Consider the following 19,683-nt stretch of genomic DNA (forward strand, 5'->3'; position numbering starts at 1 on the left):
CACACACACACACCCACCCACATTCATCAGGTGTTCTGCAGCTGCTGCATAGTTACCAGTCCTGAAGATAGCTTAAGTTCATGGCTTGATTTTGCAGCTTGGGTTCGTAGCTTGTGGCAGCTAACTGGCCAGGAAAGCTTGGCACAAGGCTGAGCTGGATCTCTGTTGGGCAGGCACCGATGTTCTTCCATGTTGGCAGCAGAATGTTACCCAGAGTCTCTCATCTCACCCTTCTTTTTTATAGGCTTTTAGTTTGGATTCAAAGTCTATAGATCTTGCTGTGTCACGCTGCCTCTGGGTTTAGATTGATCACCCATCAATTGTAGGCGTGACTTTCAGCCTTGGACCTGGCTTTGATCTTCCTTCTGTTGTTCTATTGTCCTTTTCTTTTTAGGATGGATGCTTCTTACTTTGTTTAGGGCTGTTGTCTAGGTCTTCAGCCGTTGGTATTTGAACTTTATCTCATCAGGACAGGCTGGGGCTGGAGATTGATTCCATCATTCATACATACCTCATTCACACATCTAAACTAAACTAATAAGATTATGAGTGTTTTAAAATGGGGTTTGAATTACAATATGGAACAGAAGTTACAGTATAGGCAAGTGTAGTGAATGGTGAACAGAAGTTACATTAATAAAGTGAACAATTGAAAACGATTTCATTTATCAGTTCTACAAAGCTCACATCTTCTCTCATCTTTCAATCAGCCACCATTTCAGTAACCAGCTTCCCCCATCCCCTCGCCTCCTCCCTGACCTTCTGAGTCTCTTTTTCAGGCCCACAAAAGGGAGTGATAGGCGGAATAGCCATCCCCTCACTATTTTGTCTATCAATTAGGTCTAATTTCTGACACACCAGTTTTGGTTAATAGATTTCTGGTCCTACACTTTTCTTGTTTACTAGACAAGATTTAACACTGTCCCTGAATTATAGCAGTAGGCCTTTTTGTTTAGTCTAGTTCAGTCTGTCTCCCTCTTGCATTTTTTCCCATCGACACTTATGTTGTACTGTGTCATTTCATAATTTTTTAATCCACTTTCCCACAGCAAGGTTCACAACTGGGTGAGGTCCACCAGGCCCTAATTAGCACAACAGAGCTCACTGGTCAACCTTTTGTAGAACTCGGATGCAAGATATTCAGACCTGCTGATTTAAACAGTAGGTACCAAAGCTGGAAATGTTTAACAGTCTCCTTAATTACTGTTTGGAATAAGAAGTATTTTACCATCAAACTGCTCTTGAATAATCAGAAAAGTTCCTACTAATACAGCAATGAATTTCAGAAGTTTCACATATCAGTGAAGAACACAGGAATTGCCATACTGCATCAAGACAGAGGTCCTCTAATCCACTATCCTGCTTCCAAGAGTACCCAGTACCAGATACGGCAGAGAAAGGTGGAAGAACCCTGCAGTAGGCAGATGTAGAGAATCTGCATGTAAGTGACCAGGACAGTCAGACATCAGCACCCAGGATCAGACCCATAGTCAGGGTCTGACTATGCTCAAGGCCAGAGCCAGAGTGAGAGATCAGGAATTGGAGCCAACACACCCAAGTTATCTAGAGTGAGGAAAGGCTAGGGCCAAGACAGGAGGAGGGCTGGAATATGGCTGGGAACATGCAGGCATAGGAGCTATCACAGCTGTGAGCAATTTTTTTTTAACATCTACTGAATTACGTATTCCTGGGAAAATTCTGCGGCACTGTGCACACACACAATTCATGTTCCCCGCAGATTTTTTTTTCTGTTCAGAAAATACATTCTACTGGAGATGCACTGCAGTTATACCTTTTGCCCACAGAGGCTTCTGTGGTGTCAGAACACATGGCAGCTAACCTGCCAACTGTAGCAGTTAGCAGCCGATAGGGAGGGTTCATAGGCTGCATTACTGACAGCACCATCCCTGCAGGGTGGGAGACTTGGCATATGGGGAGACAGACAGTGGGGCACATAGGGGATGGGGTCATGCAGATGGGTTCAGAAGGGATAGTGGGAGGACAGACCGGGGCAGGGGCTGAATGGGAGTGGGGGTACAGGACCATGAAGGGACAGGGGACAGCAGGTGGCTGAGTGGGGGTGCAGGTCCACATGGGAATGGGGGTGAAGGGACACACGGGGACAGGGTAGATGTGCCTGACTGAATGGGGGAGGCTAGGGGTCAGCCGGAGTCTGCATGGGGGAGCATCCCCAATTCCCTAATAATCCCTCCCCCCTTCAAAAAAACTATTTCATACTTCCCACACCCAACAACCCTCCAGGTTCCTTCCCAGCAATTACTTCCCTCCTCCATTACCCCTGACTCCCCCAAGCTTTTGCACTGCTTCTCAGGGGAGCAGGAAATATGTTTCTATATTGTAGTTCAAATGAATTATTACTCAAAGCTCTATATTTATATGCCTAGTAAGGAATCTATGTGTCAAAAAACATTTCCTGAATCATTTTTGTCTGTATTGTTACAGATATACTTGCTGACAGGTATTTTGAAATAAATTACCAAAATAATTGAAACGGATGTGATTATGTGGTGTTATTTTGACTAATAATATTTGCAGAATGTTAAAATATTGTGCGCAGAATTTGTTGGTGCAGAATTCCCCCAGGAGTAACTGCTGTAGCTGGGTTTTAGAGCTGGTCTACTCTTGTAACTCTTCCAACCAACCTAGCAGTGTAGCCAGTCAGGCAGCTTACTACAGGCCAGCTGTGTTTGTTAGGTGGCCCAGAGACTGGATCTGTTGCAGGCCCTGATTCCTGACACTGCAACCCATATTCGATCTCATCCTGATTGCTAGTAGTTAAAAACTGGCTTGTGTGTTGATGCTGAGGCTTAATATCCCTTCCAAAAATTGTGTTACCATTACTTATAACTCTGGATATTCTTGTCATTCATGTAAATCGTGATTAATTTGAGCAAGAGTGTTGTCAAGCTTAAGATGAACAACAGTATTGGCAGTGTTAGGCCTAAAGCTTCTGGAAGCTTTATAGAGAGCTTTGCAAAATCTTAAAAAAAATAAAAATAAATAAAAAACAAAACAAGCTTTGCAAAATTAAGCTGCAACTTGTGGTCAAAAGTCGCCTACAACCAGATAACATTCTATGTTGATTCATATATGGTATAATGGGTCATGCCCTGGGTACAGCTTATTGAAACCACCTTTGGAACTTGTGGTTAAGAGATGCTGCAGCCAAAAAACTGATTCCTATGTGGGTTTGATGGGCTAAGCCTTTAGGCATAGGTCATCAAGATAACCTTACCCACAATCAAGCCAATAGCCCATTTAGAGGTAAGTTACCTAGAAAATGAAGGATAACCACAGTCAAGACAGTAGTCTATATAGAAGTAAGCTATCTCCTTGAGCATAACTTATAAACTAAAACAATAATTGGCTACAAGAAAATAAGTAAGCATGAATTATACAGCCGAAGCAACAACACTAAATTTGGCCTAACCTGCTTGGTTGACCTGCTTCAAAACACAGCGGGCAGATGAGATTAAATGTGTAGAACCTCAGGTGTGGGTGTGTGTCTTGGTCTAAGAAGTTATTCTCTTTGATCTGTCTGAACCAAGGAAACCTGAACTGCACCGACTATCTGCACCTGGCCAATGCAAAGAGCGGTCAACTAAAGGATAATATATTCTCGGCAGGGTAAGGTTTTAAAGTAAAATAGTCTGGTTGCATGCAAAATAAGGTAACGGAGTAAAGAAGTCTGGGTTGCTCAAGCTGTTATGATCTCAAGTTGTACTGACACTATAGTATTAAGAATGATAGTGTTGGGATAATTTGATCTCAGATTATATTAATACTGCAGTATTCAAAATAGTAGTAAAAGTTTAATACTAGTGTTAAATTGTTTAAAAATAGTAGAAAGTTGTTAATCAATTTATAGTATCTTTGTTTGTACTTACAAGTTTTATTCCTGCCCTTAATAATTATAAGGTTAATAGTTAATAAGTAATAACAACTTTGCATGTACTCGTGCCTGTCATCAGTAAAAACTGGCAATGTTAAGAACATGGTTTTATAGAAATAAGTAGTTAATGCATAATATTACCTGTAGTTGTGCTTGTTTCCAATATAATTTGTCATTTATATTAATTCTTATTCAATGCTGGTCTTTAATTTTTCTTTTCGTATTCTGTCTGTGTTGCATTTATAGCCATAAGTCATTAAAAGCCTATCTTGAGGAATAATCAGTAGTTTTAATTTATTTATATGGACACCATTTAAGCTCAGTACATCTATGTTGGGTGGTGGGAAGTAGCAATCACCCAGAGCCCCATTTGGGCCCTGATGCATGTCCCTCTCTTCCTATATCTCCGCATAAATGTCCAATCCCTTTTTTAATCTTGCCAAGTTCTTGGTCTCAATGATTTCAAATGGCAATGAGCTCCACGGTCTAATTAGATGTTGTATTTCCTTTTATTTGTTTTACACTTTACACCTTTAGATTTAATTGAATATCCCCTTGTTTCTTGTGTTATGAGACAGGCGAATGTAAACTCCCATTCTACACTATTCTATACCATTCATTATTTTACTTTTATCATGTCTCCTCTTTTGGGTTTCCTTTTGTAATGTAAACAATCCCATTTTTTTCAGTCTTTTGTATGAGAGTTTTTCATGCTCCCTGATCATTCTCTGAATTCCCTCTAACCCTGCAATATCCTTTGAGCTGAAGTGAAGCAGTACTGCACACAGTATTCCAGATGAGTCTGTGGCATTGATTTATGGGAAGCCATCCCACTGCTGAATGGCTCCTGCTGCAAAGCAGGGAGCAGCCCTCTGCAGCCCTACTGTTATTCGAGTGATTGAATAGGGGCTGTGACAGTAGAGCTGCAGAGGGCTCCCTGTGCTGCCATAGGGCTGATGACACCTAATCCCTGTAGGTGCAAGGTGCAGGGAAGGCTGTGGTCCTAGTGAGACAGAGCTGGGAGTTTCTGCTGTGATTTTACAAGTAGAGAAATAATATTGTTATTAGAATGTTTGACTAGTCACAATGATATAAAATAGACTGTTCTGTTCATTGTGTTCCTTTCAAAAGATCCTATGATTGGAAGGTTGCCTTGAGCTTTAAATGACAGTTGAAGTTAGTGGGAGCAATTTATTCTCTGAAAATTAGGTCCGAGGTATCTTAATTTGAGCACCTACAGTCTGCTTTCACGTCAGAAATATTTTACCTGTAACTTGCTCAAGGTCACACACCAAGTCTATGTCTGAGCCTGGTACACAGGAGTCCTCATTCCCAGTCCAGTATCTCATCCATAAGAACACACGGGAGATGCTGCATCCTTGTGAGACATTTGTTCAGCAATTCCCTCCCAAAGTACCAACGTCAAGGTGGATTGATTTCAATCACTGATTTTAGAATTGATTTAAATTAGCAAGCAAGAAACCATGATTTAAATAATCAGTTTTAATCTTGTTTTACATTTGTACTTTTTAGTTGAAAGGTTAAGTCTCATTGGTTGGTAAGCTTTAACACATGTTGATTTGCCACTAAATATAGTCTTTACACCAATTTTGGTGTTGCTTTTTGCTAACCAGGAGGATACACACCAAATTTGTACACAATTAAGGAATTTTATAGTTTAACTTACATTTGTTCAATTTTTAATGTTTATATTTTTGTTAGAAAATGATGAATGATGTATTTATTTCTTCTGATTATAATTTTTTTGCTCATGTTTTGTTTCAAGCTCTATTTGGTTAGAAATTCAAATAAAATTAAAAATGCACAAACCCAGCAATTTAAAATGTTTTAATTACTTAAATAAAACTCTTGAATAAGTTAGATATAAAATGTTCTCAAAAGTATCAAAATGTGTTTTATAATAAAACTCATTTATTAGACAAAAAGTATCTGTTGCTAATGAATTGTTTCTGGTTACTGTGTTCAAGATTTTAGAACTAGTCAATCTCATTCTCACAAACCTAGTTTGTATTCATATTTTTGGATGAGGAAACCAAACTTATCTGCCTTTCTCAACTTCCAGTTTGTTTTTTAACTTTGAATAAACTAGTCATTGAACTTAAATAGTTGAATAAACTGAAATACAAGAAAATGTTTTTGCACCTGCAGAAAAGTGGTTTAGCACTTCAACAAAGTGTGGTTCTAAGTGCTTAGGCTGTGACTAACCCTGGTTTCAGGGGCTAGACTTGTTATAAAAAGTTGCAGAAAACATGTACTTAACTATTTTAACAGATGAAAATTTAGGCCTGACCATAAGTTGTAATAATTTCACATTTAATTTTAAGTAGGTTTATTTTTCTGAAATAAATTGATGTTTAATTAAAATCTCATTTAAAAAAATCAAGTTTTATCTATTCGGGCCAACCAGTTCATCAGCCCCATGCCCTGGCAGGCGGCAGCTGAACACTCGCTGCCCCAGGCTGCTCACTGCATCGCCGCCGCGACGCGAAGCAACAAGGTGGAAACTTCGCCCAATCAGGAAACGCACCACAACCAACAGCCACTCAGCACAGAGTTATCCATACACATTCCTCTGCAGCTCCTCCCCGCTATGCATCATGGGCTTTGTGGTCCGGGTAGTTCGTAGCTCCCCATGAGGAGTGACTGAAGAACTACATTACCCAGGAGCCTCTACGGCGTCCACTCTTTGATTATAAAAGGAGGAGCGGCTTAGTGTTTCCGATGGGACGACCAATGGGAGGCGGGGGGAAGTAGGTGGGCCTTGAACGTTTGAACCAATGGGAAGGCGGCGGGGCGGGTCTCTGTCCTTCGGTTTGCTTGGGGAGAGAGCGGCCCGTACCGGGAGGGCTCTAGCCGGCCTGGGCCGCGGCGGGATTCAGGTACCGGCCACAGCGGCTAGCGGGAGCCGGGCAGGGGTTCGGGGCCGCCGGGAGGGGTGACGCCGAGGCCCCGCCCGCCCTGGGAAGCGCTGAGCCCCTTAGCGGCGGCCCCGCTCTGCTGAGTCACCCGCTGCCCCGTTCCGCGCGGGCCGCCCCTCCCCGCTGTGCTCTGGCGGCGCCGCCTGTGCAGGGGCCCCGCCCGCTGCCTACCCCCGGGGCCTTCTCCCGGCAGCGCGGCGCCGTGGCCTGAGCGGGTCTCTCCCATGGGAGCCCGCCTGCCCCGTGTTTCCAGCCCCTGCCCCCTCGCAGGACCGCACCGCGCGGACCCCTGCCCGGGCGAGGGGGGGATCTCTGGGGCCTCCCCGCTGCAGCCGAAGGGCAGCCTCTGCCCCGCAGACTTGGCCCAGCTTCCAAAGCGCCCTTGTTTGGATTTGGGCTCTAGGGAGAAATGGGAAACCTGCTTCCCGTTCAAGCTCTCTCATCACCCCGTACAAAGATTGTCACCCAGCATGGCCATCACTAGAACTGCTTAAATTTCTGGAGCAGTGGTTCTCAACCCACAGTCCAGTCAGCACCCAGCTGCAGCCCCTGTGACATCCTCAGGGCCATACAGATAGTATAGACCAAGGGTCAGCAGCCTGCGGCATGCTTGCTACAGGTGGCACACAAGCTGATTTTTACTGTCACACTGCTGCCAGCCAGGGTTCTGGCCGCCGGCCTGCTGATGGTCTGGGCTTCTCGCCGCTGGCCCCTAGACTCCTGGGGTCCTGGCCATTGGCCTTGCTCAGTCTCACCACTGGTCTGGGGTTCCAGCCTTTGGCCCTGCTCAGCCTGCTGCCAGCCTGGGGTACCAGCAGCTAGCCCAGGGCTCTGCTCCTGGCCTGGGCCCAGCATTTTGCAGCTGCCTCCAGCTTCTAAAAAAATCTTGCATGTTTTGCACCCCCAGAAAGGGCATCTCACACCACCAGGGGGTGCCTGCATCCCAGATTAAGAACCACTGTACTAAACTGATAAGATCTGCATTTTAGTTTAATTCTGAATGAATATTTTTAAACATTTTTTAAATCTTGTTTACTTTACATACAACAATAGTTTAATTATATTATATAGACTTGCAGAGGGAGACCTTCTAAAAATGTTAAAATGTATTACTGGCACATGAAACCTTAAATTACAGTGCATAAATGATGGCTTGGCACACCAATTCTGAAAGATTGCTCACTCCTGCTATAGATGTAGTGTGGATGCGGCCCACATAACACATGGAGAGCTGCATATATGGCCCACGGGTAAATAGGTTGAGAACCACTGCTCTGGAGAGTTTCATTGTCTGTCAGAACACACTGGTCAGGTTTACTGTATTCAACTCTGCTACAGGGGTTATAGATCTTATCCACCATTAAACAAAAAGGAAAATATCTTTTGTGTTAATTGCCTGGCTTTGGCTTTGTTCTTAATGGATGGTGCAATAATAAGCACTGTACTGTCCATTAGGAATTCTGCATGGATTGTATTTTAGGAGAGAGGATAATTCCCTGCCCTTATAGTTCTGCTTCTTTGAGCGTCTGTGATGTGAATCTCACTCTCAGATATGGAGTTAGGGGAGCTTTTGCTTCCTGTTCTTGAAAGGCACTAGTTAGCAGGAACGCTCTGAGGCTGGGGCATGCACAGCAAGGCAGTCTTTGAGATTGAGAACCGCTGCGCAGTAGACCATATAACTGTGGGTTGGGACCCCGAAGTGGGTCATGATCCCGTTTTAGTGGGGTTGCTAGGACTGGCTTAGATTTGCTGAGGCCCAGGGCCGAAGCTGAAGCATGAGCCCCACCACCTGGGCATGAAGCCCCAGGGCTTCAGCTTTGGGTGACAGGGCTTAGGTTACAGGCCTCTGGCCCAGGGCTGAAGCCTTAGTCTTCAGTTTTAGCCCCTCCTGCAGTGGGGCTTTGTCCCCTCCCCCATTCTGGGGCACAGGGCTTGGGCAGTCTCAGGCTTTGATCCCCCCCTCAGGTATTGTGTAGCAATTTTTAATGTCAGAAGTGGGTTGTGGTGCGATGAAGTTTGAAAATCCCTAGATTAGAGCAGTGGTTTTCAACCTTTTTTTCATTTGTGGACCCTTACAATATTTCAAATTGAGGTGTGGACCCCTTTGGAAGTCTTAGACGTATTCTGCGGACTCCCAGGGATGTTCTGCTGCTCACAGGTTGAAAACTACTCTTCTATGGTGGTAACTTTTCGTGGACCCCTTAAACATAGGGTTTGGACCCGCAGGTTGAAAACCACTGGATTAGAAGGTCAATCTTAAAAACTTGGAGTTTTCTGCATTACCGGAGGCGTGAAACTCAAGTGAAAATCATCGTGATGAAAGAAAATCATCATGAAAAGCAGAATTAGGAGATAAACCACAATGAGAAAGTGCCTGTGACTAAAAAACTTCCTGAGTAAAAAGTGTCACTTCCATAGCAATTCCAGCAACAGTAACAGAAAAATCAGAGTGAGATGCAGGGGAGAATCTGTATTTGTCAGACTGAAAGGTATAAGATTGACAGAGGAACAATTTTATTTTCTTGTCTCTGAGAGGAAATTACGAACAATGAAAAACAAACCCAAAAATTGTAACTTAAAAGCACTTGTCTGTATTTGTCAACAGTGTTGTTTCCTTTTCCCCAGATCCTTAAATAAGTGCCTGGGACTGCAGATTTCTCACAATGACTAGTAGTGTGCCTTCTGATGTGGTTGGTCGAAGAATCCTGTGTGATACAGAATATGCAACTGTGCGGTATGCTGGTAGTGTTCCTCCCACAACAGGTAAAGTTAATGTTTTGTAAATGTAAAGGTTAACATTTGCATGAGAAACTACTAGCTGCAGATCATAGTGCCATTTGCTATTTGTCTGGTTTTGTTTACTGATTGATGCAGATTGGCCTACTTTGTTGAGCGGCTCTGGTAACTTTGCAAAATACAGTTAACTTCAGGACAGCCCCATTAGTACTAAAACGTCCAATGGTCTCCTAATACCTAAAGTGAAATGGAATTATTTTTTAATATAACTGATGATATGGTGGAGTCATAACAGTATTTTAGGAAGGGGAGAAACTGATTCCAATGACCAAAAGCCTCGTCCGTATAGCAAACAATCTTGTTCTTAGGATAGTGGTCCCTTTACATGTACTGACCTTCTTGTCCTAAAAGGAATGTCACATTGTTGCAGGATCTCTTGCTTCACCACACCTTCCAATATGGAGAAATGCTATCTGGGGCATGCCACTCTAGCAGCCCTACTATGGAGAGGCCCATTACCCTCTTGGAAAATACTCAGTGGGTGGGGTAGACAGGGAATGCTGAAGAGAGAGGACAAGAGATGGTCTAGGGCAGTGCTCCCTCTAATTTTTTCCATCCATGTGTGGAATTAATTTTGTTATGTGCACCATATTGAGGTAGTGTGCAATGTGCACCACCAGTAGAAACCAAAAACCTAGATATAATATATATTTTTTAAAAGTTACCATAGGGATAGTTACTCTTGCCAGGACAGGTTAGGTATTTTAGAACTCACAACTGAAAGAGTTAAATTTAAGCGTAAGAGAAATAAAAATTATGAATGCATAGACCAGGCAAAAAACTAAAATAACACACTTTGACAGAAGTCTCAAGAAGTTAACAACAATAATACAAGTATGTGTTGGGAGGTGAGTGTGAAAGACAGTGTGTGTGTGGGAGACAATGACACGGGTGTGTGTGTGTGTGTGTGTGTGTGTGTGAGTGTGTGAGAGAGAGGCACATTGCTCCTTTAAGGATGCTGACCCCATTTTAAGTATACTGCCCTTTTAAGTAGATCAACAAGTTGAAATGCAGTAGCAGCTGCCAGCAAGCTCCCTCCCTCCTGAGCCCTGTCAAGCCCTCCCACCCCTGCTCTGTGGAATGGGGGGCCAATGGGAAGGGCACCTGAAGTGCTACACCAGAAGTGGTGGCACTTAATCACCTGCTGGGCAGTTGCCCAGCCATGCAGCTTAAAGGGAGTTTAGGCCTAGGGTGACTATCTTGCAATAAGCTCATAGATTAAAATTAGTTTTCTTGAAGTTCTCATGTCCTATACAAACAACAAAAGTGTGTGGTGTCTCCAGAACTCCGGTGTTTCTATTAGAGCTTTGGGATCTGTGATTTCCTAACAAAATACTTTTTGACATTTCTTTAATTTTGAGGATGCTTTCTGATTGAGGTAATAACATCCTGGGCTAAACAAACTGCTAGGTCAATGACTTTGTAACTCATTCGCCCCGGAGAGAGGGTATAGATGCATAATTTTCCTAGCACTTTTAAAGTTTGAGGATTCTTGCTGTGCTAGCACAGACCCCCATTTGTGGTCCTGGGAGAGACTATAATCCCTCTCCTACCTTTCTATAGGACTCTGCATAGCCCTGGACCCCTTTCCCTGCCCCTATTTTTTGTCTCTCCAGATGCTTGAGCCTTTCCGAGGAATTCCTTTAATGAGTTCCACATTAACAATCTCATCCAAAGTATAGTTTTTGTTAAAAATATTAATAACAATACATTTTGAGAACTAGAAGGAAGAACTTTGCAGAAACGTTTTTCATTGCCTTCAAAGTAAGTGTGGCAACTTTCAGGCCAAATCAATTTTTGAATGCCAAAATTATAGATGGGCTTCTAAGTAGGACTTTATGTTGGAAATTGGTACTATAGAGAGAGGTTATATACCCATAATGAATCAAATGTAGTAGGCAGAAAATGTCTGAACTTCAAACTTCTATTTTTTGAATCAATATATTATTATTTTTATTTTTAAGGACTTTGGCTTGGAGTAGAATGGGACAATCCTCAAAGAGGAAAGCATAATGGCAACCATGAAGGAGTACAGTATTTTAAATGCGAGTAAGTATCTTCTCAAGAAGATTACATATTTGACCAAGACACAAAGTGGGAAGAGAGAGAGAAATACAGACCATACCCAGGAGCAATAGAAATGGTGAATATTAGCAAAATACTCAAAGTTCTGTCCCTCAGTAATTAGGGCTTGTTTCAAGGGTCATTGAAGTTACATTAAATCCTAAAAGCTAGATCCTACTTCTGGCTCCATTCATAGGCACCTTGCACCCAGGTGGATCCAGTTGCAGATCTGACCCATAGACTAATATTTAGCTGCCTGCCTGGAGGTTCTCATGCATCTAAAAGGTTTGACTTCTGGGCAGTATTACAGGTGGTCTTTGGCGGCTCTGTTTATGGAAGGAGTAGAACGGTGTTTAGGCCCTGTAGTATAGCAGGAAAATCATTGTGTTCTGCTGACTGTCTCCTTACGCAATTCTGTGGTGGTGGTTAGTCTTCATTTACTGCGTTGAATATGGCTAGAATTCAGATTTAAAATTATTCATAAATGCACTTTAAGGGGGTACACTAAGTGTTACCTTATTACCGATTCTTTCTCTTTGGTTTGAGGTGGGAGGAGAGATGTTTGTCTGATGCATTTAATGGACCGTATTGGCATGCATTTCTTCTTTTTCTTTTTTCTTATTGTGGCAAAGCCTGGTGAGAGCAAGCGTAATATCTTTTACTTCCACTCTGTGTACTACCAGTCTTTTATTCTTCCCTTCTTTAATTCTTGTCTGATGTTACTATTTTTGCCTGCCATTGTTAAAATTACCTTACTGTATTTAAAAATACAGTTAGTATTTTGTAATTTTATGTGGTTAGAAATAAAGGGAAAACTTGCAGATGTTTTACTCTTCTGTGCTCCCAAGAAAACCCTTCAGAAATACAAATTGTTATCCTTGTACAATTTCTCCAGTCTGGATCAAATAGGGAATACTTTTATCAATGTAAGTGGTGTGGTGGGTTTTTGTTTTTTGGGGTTGTTTTTTTTTTTGTATTTAATGTCTACATTGATGTAACATTAAGGTTATAAATAACACTCCCAAGTCAAGAATTGCAGAAGGCAAGGTTCTCATAGCAATGTTAAGTTGCTCAAATTGTACATATGGAGTATTTTGGTACAGGTTACAGGGGTAAAAATTGTACTCGAAGTACATAACATATGATTAAGCACAAGTTAATATTTTTATGCAAACTTTAGATCTTGTGTTTCCTGATTGATGGGTCTCTGAATTTAAGATTAAAAATTCTGGTAGAAATTTTTAAAAGGAAAATTATTCTGACCTCTTGACATCATAATGTTCTTCTGTAATAAGAGTTCTGTGTAGAAGACCTTTTTATTATCATGGAAGAGACTAATGTTGGAAACGATGGATTCTCACCACAAATTTTTCCATCCCTTGTGCAAAGCTAGGATCTGCCCGTTACCAGTGTTTTAAAGTCTTTGGAGATCTCCAGAGCAGAGATTCCCTGATGCTTTCTTGCCTCCTAAGGTTCTCAGTAATTGCTGCAGAGGAATTAACTGATTGTCAATACTAAAAAAAATTTAACCAAAATTTAGTACTGTTAAAAAGAGTAACAAGCTTTTCTATCAAACTAAATAATCAAATGTATTGCCATGAATATTTGGAGTGGAAGGACAAGTTTTTTCTATTCAGATTTTCTTTGTTTTTTTTCTGTGAATTTTTAAATTTTAGTCTTTTGTGTTTTACTATTGGAAATGACTGCTGTGGCTAAGTGACAAAATACAAGACAACTTAACTTAAATACTATCTATAGTTTTGCAGTGGAAATTTTATGCTTATATTTGATGTACGAAGTAAACAGACTGCCATCCCCATAACAACTCTGAATGGCCATCTGCTCATGCTAGTTGATTTTAGAAACTGAAACCTCTTGGCATCTGCAGATGATGAATTTTTGACTTGCGTAGGACATATCTAACTCAAATCAATCAGAAAAGTTTGTAATCTCTCTCCCAGTGCACAACCAATGAGAGCAGAACTTCATGGCAAGGATTTCCTTCACAAAAATGAGTGAAAACTGGCAATACCTGCCTTACTCTTACTCCTGTAACAAGAGATATGTGATATTTGAGACACTTTGTTCTCTTCCTCCCTCCCCACCCCAAGTACAATACGTAGCTGTTCTCCAAGTGCCTCCTAGATATCTATTCTCAACTTGTAGGCTGCAGCCAGGCCTGGTGTGGGGGATATGTTTATCCATCTTTCCTTATGACTAGATGGGAAAAGTCTTGCCAATGTCTTCTGTTAGAATGGGATTATGATATGGAAAAGGCTGAATCACTGTTTTAGGGTGTCCTATAGAAACAGCTCTACATGAAATGAAGCATATTTCTGTGTTTATTGAGAAAGAAACTGGATCTAGTTTACCCTTAGGTCACATGTGCCAAGAGAGCTGTTGGAATCAAATAGGAAACATTAAGGTGAAGGGTGGTTCTTACAGTTGTATCTAGAATTCAGTAGCATTACAAGGCTCTCTAAAGAACTTGCTTCTCTGCTTCAGGAAACCTCATGTTCTGAATTCTTAATGAGGGACAGCAGTTCAGCCTCTGTTCAAAGCTGCAGAAGAGTTTATCCATTATTTTGTTTAATGACTCAAATGAAAAATAAGCTAAGGTCTCCCTGAAGGATTCCAAAATAGCTATTGCTCACCCTTAGCAAAGAGGCAGAAACAGAAGGGATGGATTCGGTTTGCTAATGTAAATCACAGCTTTCAGCATGTATCTTCTAAAATTCAGGACTTGTCTGGCATGGAAGCCCAAGAGGTTTCATTATCAGAAAATGAGGTGATAAAGCTAAGTTTATTCTTTAGAAGAGGAAAGGAAAAGTGGGAAAATTATACAGCTCTGAGGGATGGATACTCTTTTTCCCTAAATCTAATAATAGTAACTAATAAAATTAGGCTTAATGAAGATAAGGCCATTCTTAATGGAAGAAAAAGAATTACACGTTACTGAACTCCTGTTAGCAGAAGAATTCCAGCTGAGAGTTCCAAGACTGCCATACTTCTTAAATAATGTAATTAGTAATGGAAGTGGCCCAAATGCTTTGAATTCAGTTGAAGAAAAAAGTACGAGCTCCTGTGTTTCCAAGGCATAATTAGCTACACTCTGCCTTAGGAGAGAGACATAATACAAGTATGTGCAGTATATGTGTCTGTGTAAGGTGTCCAGCCTGAACAGGCAACTGACAAAGCAGTACATACTCTAAAATGTCTCAAATGATTATGTAAAAATACCCAAAGATGATGCAGCTGTAATTTTTCTAATACGAGATATTGTGATTCGAAGGAAAGGAAATCTTAGAGAGAATATGATAGGAGAATTTGCACAGTTTTGGCTTTCTGTCAAATTGAAAATAATTTTGTGCATCATTTAAATCTGTTCAGTACCTCTTTTCAGAACTGTGCTTTAATTAGTGATTCTTTGGTAATAATTGATCCATATTCTCCACTCATCAATGCAGAGTATTTAAATTGAAGGCATTTACTTTTCTTCCTCAGAACCATTGTTTCTGTAACTAGGGAAGATCTTTCTGGAGAATACTAGAGTGGATGATTGATTCTAGTAATCAGCCTGATTGACAGCTTGAGCCAGGGTCGGGAGTATAAAGAGAGGGTAGTTGCAGAGGCAGTGTGAGATGAAGGAATCCATGTGTCCATGAAAGCCAGGAGCTAGGGAGAATGAGCTATGAAAGACTGTGGATGGCTGTGCTCTTTAGAAGTGGGGTAGGAGTTCCAGACACAACAAGAGAAAGGATTGAGGAGGTAGTGGGGAAGGAGGGTAGTGCAGGGGAGGATAGGAATGGTGGCACCAGGGAGGCTGTGGTGGGATGGGTGTGGATGTGGAGAGAGATGGGATGAAGCAGGGGCTAGGAGTGGGGCAAATGTCAGTGGTGATGAGGATGTGCACGTGGGACCTAGATTTGTGCTGACTGGCTGTAACGTTGCTGAGACCCAACTGAGAGTGCCAATTCAGGACAAATTGCTCAAAGCAGGGCAGTTACAGCCCAAGGCTGGGGTTCCTTTACTACTAAGGCACACCATACCAGCCAGACAGAGAGGACTTTGGTTTTATCCCACTGGCTAACCATAAGTCACACAAGCAATTCCCTTAAACACTCCAGTTTCCCAGCATCACCACCAGTGCCACTCATTATGGGGACAAATGGTTATGAAAACCAATACCCCAGTAAAAGAAAAAAGGTTCAATCCCAAGGGACCAAGCCTCAGACCCAGGTCAATATACAAATCAGAGCTTATCCACAAATCACACTGTCGCCAATCCTTTAGAATCTAAAGGTTTATTTATAGAAGGAAAAAGATATAGATGAAAGCTAGAACTGGTCAAATGGAATCAATTACATACAGTAATGGCAAAGTTCTTGGTTCAGGCTTGTAGCAGTGATAGAATAAACTGCAGGTTGAAATCAAGTCTCTGGAGTACATCCACAGCTGGGATTGGTCATTCAGTACTTTGTTTAAAGCTTCAGTTTGTAGCAAAGTACCTCCAGAGCAGGATTGAAGACAAGATGGAGATGAGGCAGCTGCCTTTTATAGTCTCTTCCAGGTGTAAGGACACCTCTTTGTTCTTACTGTGGAAAAATTACCACAAAATGGAGTTTGGAGTCACATGGGCAAGTCGCATGTCCATGCATGACTCAGTTCTTTACAGGTGGCAACCATTGCCCACATGCTATCTTGAACGTCCCTAGGAAGACTTCTTATGTGGATTGGAGTCTTCCAAGTTCTGTTGTTAAGTAAGTGTTTCTTGACTGGGCACTTAACTTGCAAATTCCTTTCTCGAGAAGCTGACCAGATGCTTTACTAAGACTACTTCAGAGTTAACACACACTGATATACAAGTACATAGCCAATATTCATAACTTCAGCTACAAAAATGATGCACGCATACAGATAGCATAATCATAACCAGCACATCATAACCTTCCCATAGACACCTCACACCAGTGGTTCTCAAAGTCCGTCCACCGCTTGTTCAGGGAAAGCCCCTGGCAGGCTGGGCTGGTTTGTTTACCTGTCACGTCCGCAGGTTTGGCCGATCACGGCTCCCACTGGCTGCAGTTCGCCGTCCCAGGTCAATGGGGCTGCGGGAAGTGGTCCGAACCAAGGGATGTGCTGGCCGCCCTTCCCACAGCCCCCATTGGCCTGGAGTAGCAAACTGCAGCCAGTGGGAGCCGTGATCAGCCGAACCTGCGGATGTGGCAGGTAAACAAACCAGCCCGCCAGGGGCTTTCCCTGAACAACCGGCGGCCCGACTTTGAGAAGCACTGCCTTACACGACAACCGATGTACTATATTTGCAGCAAATATTGTACAACAGTGGTTGCAGGTTATGTCAATAATGTCACAAGTGGCTGAGAGGGGAAGAGGTGCAAGTGGAGCTAATGGGAACTGTAGAGTCATGAGGGTAGTGAGGAAGGGGATTTGGAGCCAGTAAGGAGGAAGGAAGAGTGAAAGGAGGAGGATGACAGATGCTTTGATACAGAAACGGGGTGTGGTAGATGGGCAGATTAAAAAAAAAAAAATTGTGCTATACACCAGTCTCAGAGCCCTAGGCAGGGTCCCATGCTGGTCCCAAAGCCATTTGCAAGTTGTGTTGTGGTTTGCATGTGAGAGATGTGGTGATTAAGACAGTGATTGCAAAAGTGCTGTGATTTTTTGCTTGAAGAAACTGTTTTGAGTTGTGATACGTAATAGTGATTTTTTTTGGATGAGTGGAGAAGCTGAGCATTTAAATTGATCATATATTTTCAAACTATCAGGGGTTTTGAGTGAGATAGCTTAATATGATGTGAAAAACAATTGTAGGTAGTGATGTGGTTAGAATTATTAGGCTTTCATATTTTTATATTTATAAAAGAACAGTGAAATTAGCTAGATAAGTAGGAGATTATGTATATTATGTGAAAGTATTTTGATGCATCTTTTGTAATTACCATAATCTTCAATTCACTATTGTATGTTTTACAAAACCAGTTTAGAAGTAGTTTTTAAATAAATAAGATACTTTTCCAAGTACTGTCTTATCCTATGGAGATATTTGAAACATTTGTGAATAAATTGGGGGAAAACCTGCTGCCAGTACTAAATTTGTCATTAGGACAGGTCTGTAATTTTCAATTGAAAAATTGGATGCATGATGCCCAAACGATTTCCCCTGCTCTTGGTAGCCCCATAATTTCTCAAGATCATCATGTCGGTACACACAACATGATTGCTAAAGCACCTGGTGTAGTTACACTGAGAAACAGTGTATCTTGAATTTTGTAGAGGTTTTTTTTCTATGTTCTGATTGGCTGATTAATCCTTTCACCTTGATGTGCTATTATGTTGATGACAGTCTTTGTTTACATAGCTAGTTACTCCCTCCCAGTTACCTCCCCATCAACAAATGCAAGTTTCCAGACTGCCCCCCCAGTTGACATCCCTAACTGCTCATTTACTTCTTGCTGTGTTCTCCACCTGTCTGCCAGCAGATCTTCCTTCTTTCCCATCTGCTTTGTGATACTTCTTCCACAGCTTGCCCTCTGCTGCTTCCTCCTAGCTGACCTGCTGTTCTATTATTCTGCCAGCTGCTGCTGCTGCTTACTTTTGCTGTGTGTCCTGTCTGCCTCCATATTTACACACTGTGAGGTTAGCAAACCAGCACAGGTTAAAATTGGCAGCCAAGTAACACATGTGTGACCCTTTAAAGCAAATTGAGAGGCATTGTAATTGTAATCAGGACAATTCACTTGTGCGCAGGCATCAAAAGATGCATAAAGAGGTTAACATGCTTGGCCCATTCATTTGTGTTCATAAGGAATCAAGGAAGATGCTGTATGTATGCTTGTTTGTCTATATCTGTAATTCGAAATAACCTTAAGATCAAAGATGTATATGGTACTCCTGCAGGAATTCTGTGCCATTCCGCGCAGGCAGAATTCTTGTCCCCTGCAGATTTCTTTGCTTCCTCACACAAAAAGGACGGGGAAGCAAAGGGAAGCCACAAGAGTGATCACACACCCCTCCCCAGCAGCATGGACATGGCGTTTGGAGCAGCTGGTGGAGAGTTAAATCACTGCAGAGCTGGGGAAGCCCCAGTGGCTCCTATCCTGTGCTAGGCTCAGCTGTTAGTTCTGGCTGGGCTGGAGGAGGACAGGACTTCCTCTTCCCCTGCAAGGAGTAGCTGGGGCCAGATCAGACCTGCTCCCCAGAAACCTCTCCCAGCTGCAGGAAGGTCTGCACCCCTCCCCACCTCTTCCTGCCTCCATTGCTCCTCAGCCATGGGGGTGGGGTCACTGGGTGGGGAGCGGCTCCACTGTCTGCCCAACCCCTGGGCATCCGGACCCCCTATACCCAGAACCCCCCACCAAGCCCCCAAACCCCCACTCTCCCTGCCCTCCTCACTTGCTATCTTGGTGCGCTGGCACAGGAGGCGTGTATTTCTGGATCAGGCCCAGCCCTTGCACTCTTGCAGCCTCACTGCCAAGTCTGTGTCCCATTGTGGGTGGGGGAGGGATGCCTGCAGGGTGATCTTCCACCTCCGTTCAGCTGGTGGCCTGTGCTCCCTTCCGCCATGCTGGAGCCTCAGCATTTGTTTATTGACAAATAAAAATATTCAGAATTTTGCAGAATTTCTTTTTGGGCACAGAATTCCCTCAGGAGAATAGTATATACTGCATGAATCTAATGAATATTACCTATATCAGGGGTCAGCAACCTGTGGCACGTGTGCCAAAGACGGCTTGCGAGCCAGTTTTTAATGGCACGCTGCTGCCTGCTGGAGTCCTGGAAGGCAACAGCGTGCCGTTAAAAATCCTGCCTGGGCCGGCCTGCTCTTTTCCGTCCTCTGCTTCCCCCCTATCCCCGCGAGGGCAGGAGGCAGAAGCATAGGTGTGCGCACAGGGTGTGCCCAGGCACACCCTGATGCAGGGATGGGCAAATTGCCCCATGCTCCCCGGGCGG

General features: G+C 42.8%; 1 protein-coding gene across 6 annotated transcripts in view; it reads left to right on the forward strand.

The window, feature by feature from the left end:
• The first annotated feature begins 6,726 nt into the window (after positions 1-6,726).
• TBCE (tubulin folding cofactor E) overlaps positions 6,727-19,683 on the forward strand; it is a 72,115-nt gene continuing 59,158 nt past the window's right edge. For 5 of the 6 annotated variants that reach the window (XM_030556930.1, XM_030556931.1, XM_030556929.1 and 2 more), the window contains exons 1-3: positions 6,727-6,813; positions 9,478-9,615; positions 11,613-11,697. In XM_030556930.1, the coding sequence (XP_030412790.1) occupies positions 9,516-9,615; positions 11,613-11,697 (185 nt within the window). In that variant the 5' untranslated portion in view covers positions 6,727-6,813; positions 9,478-9,515. Of the gene's footprint in view, positions 6,814-9,477; positions 9,616-11,612; positions 11,698-19,683 lie in introns of those variants that run through there. The other variant, XM_030556934.1, reaches the window with a different exon arrangement.

Source organism: Gopherus evgoodei, chromosome 3 (genome assembly GCF_007399415.2).
Source record: "Gopherus evgoodei ecotype Sinaloan lineage chromosome 3, rGopEvg1_v1.p, whole genome shotgun sequence".
NCBI lineage: Eukaryota > Metazoa > Chordata > Testudines > Testudinidae > Gopherus > Gopherus evgoodei.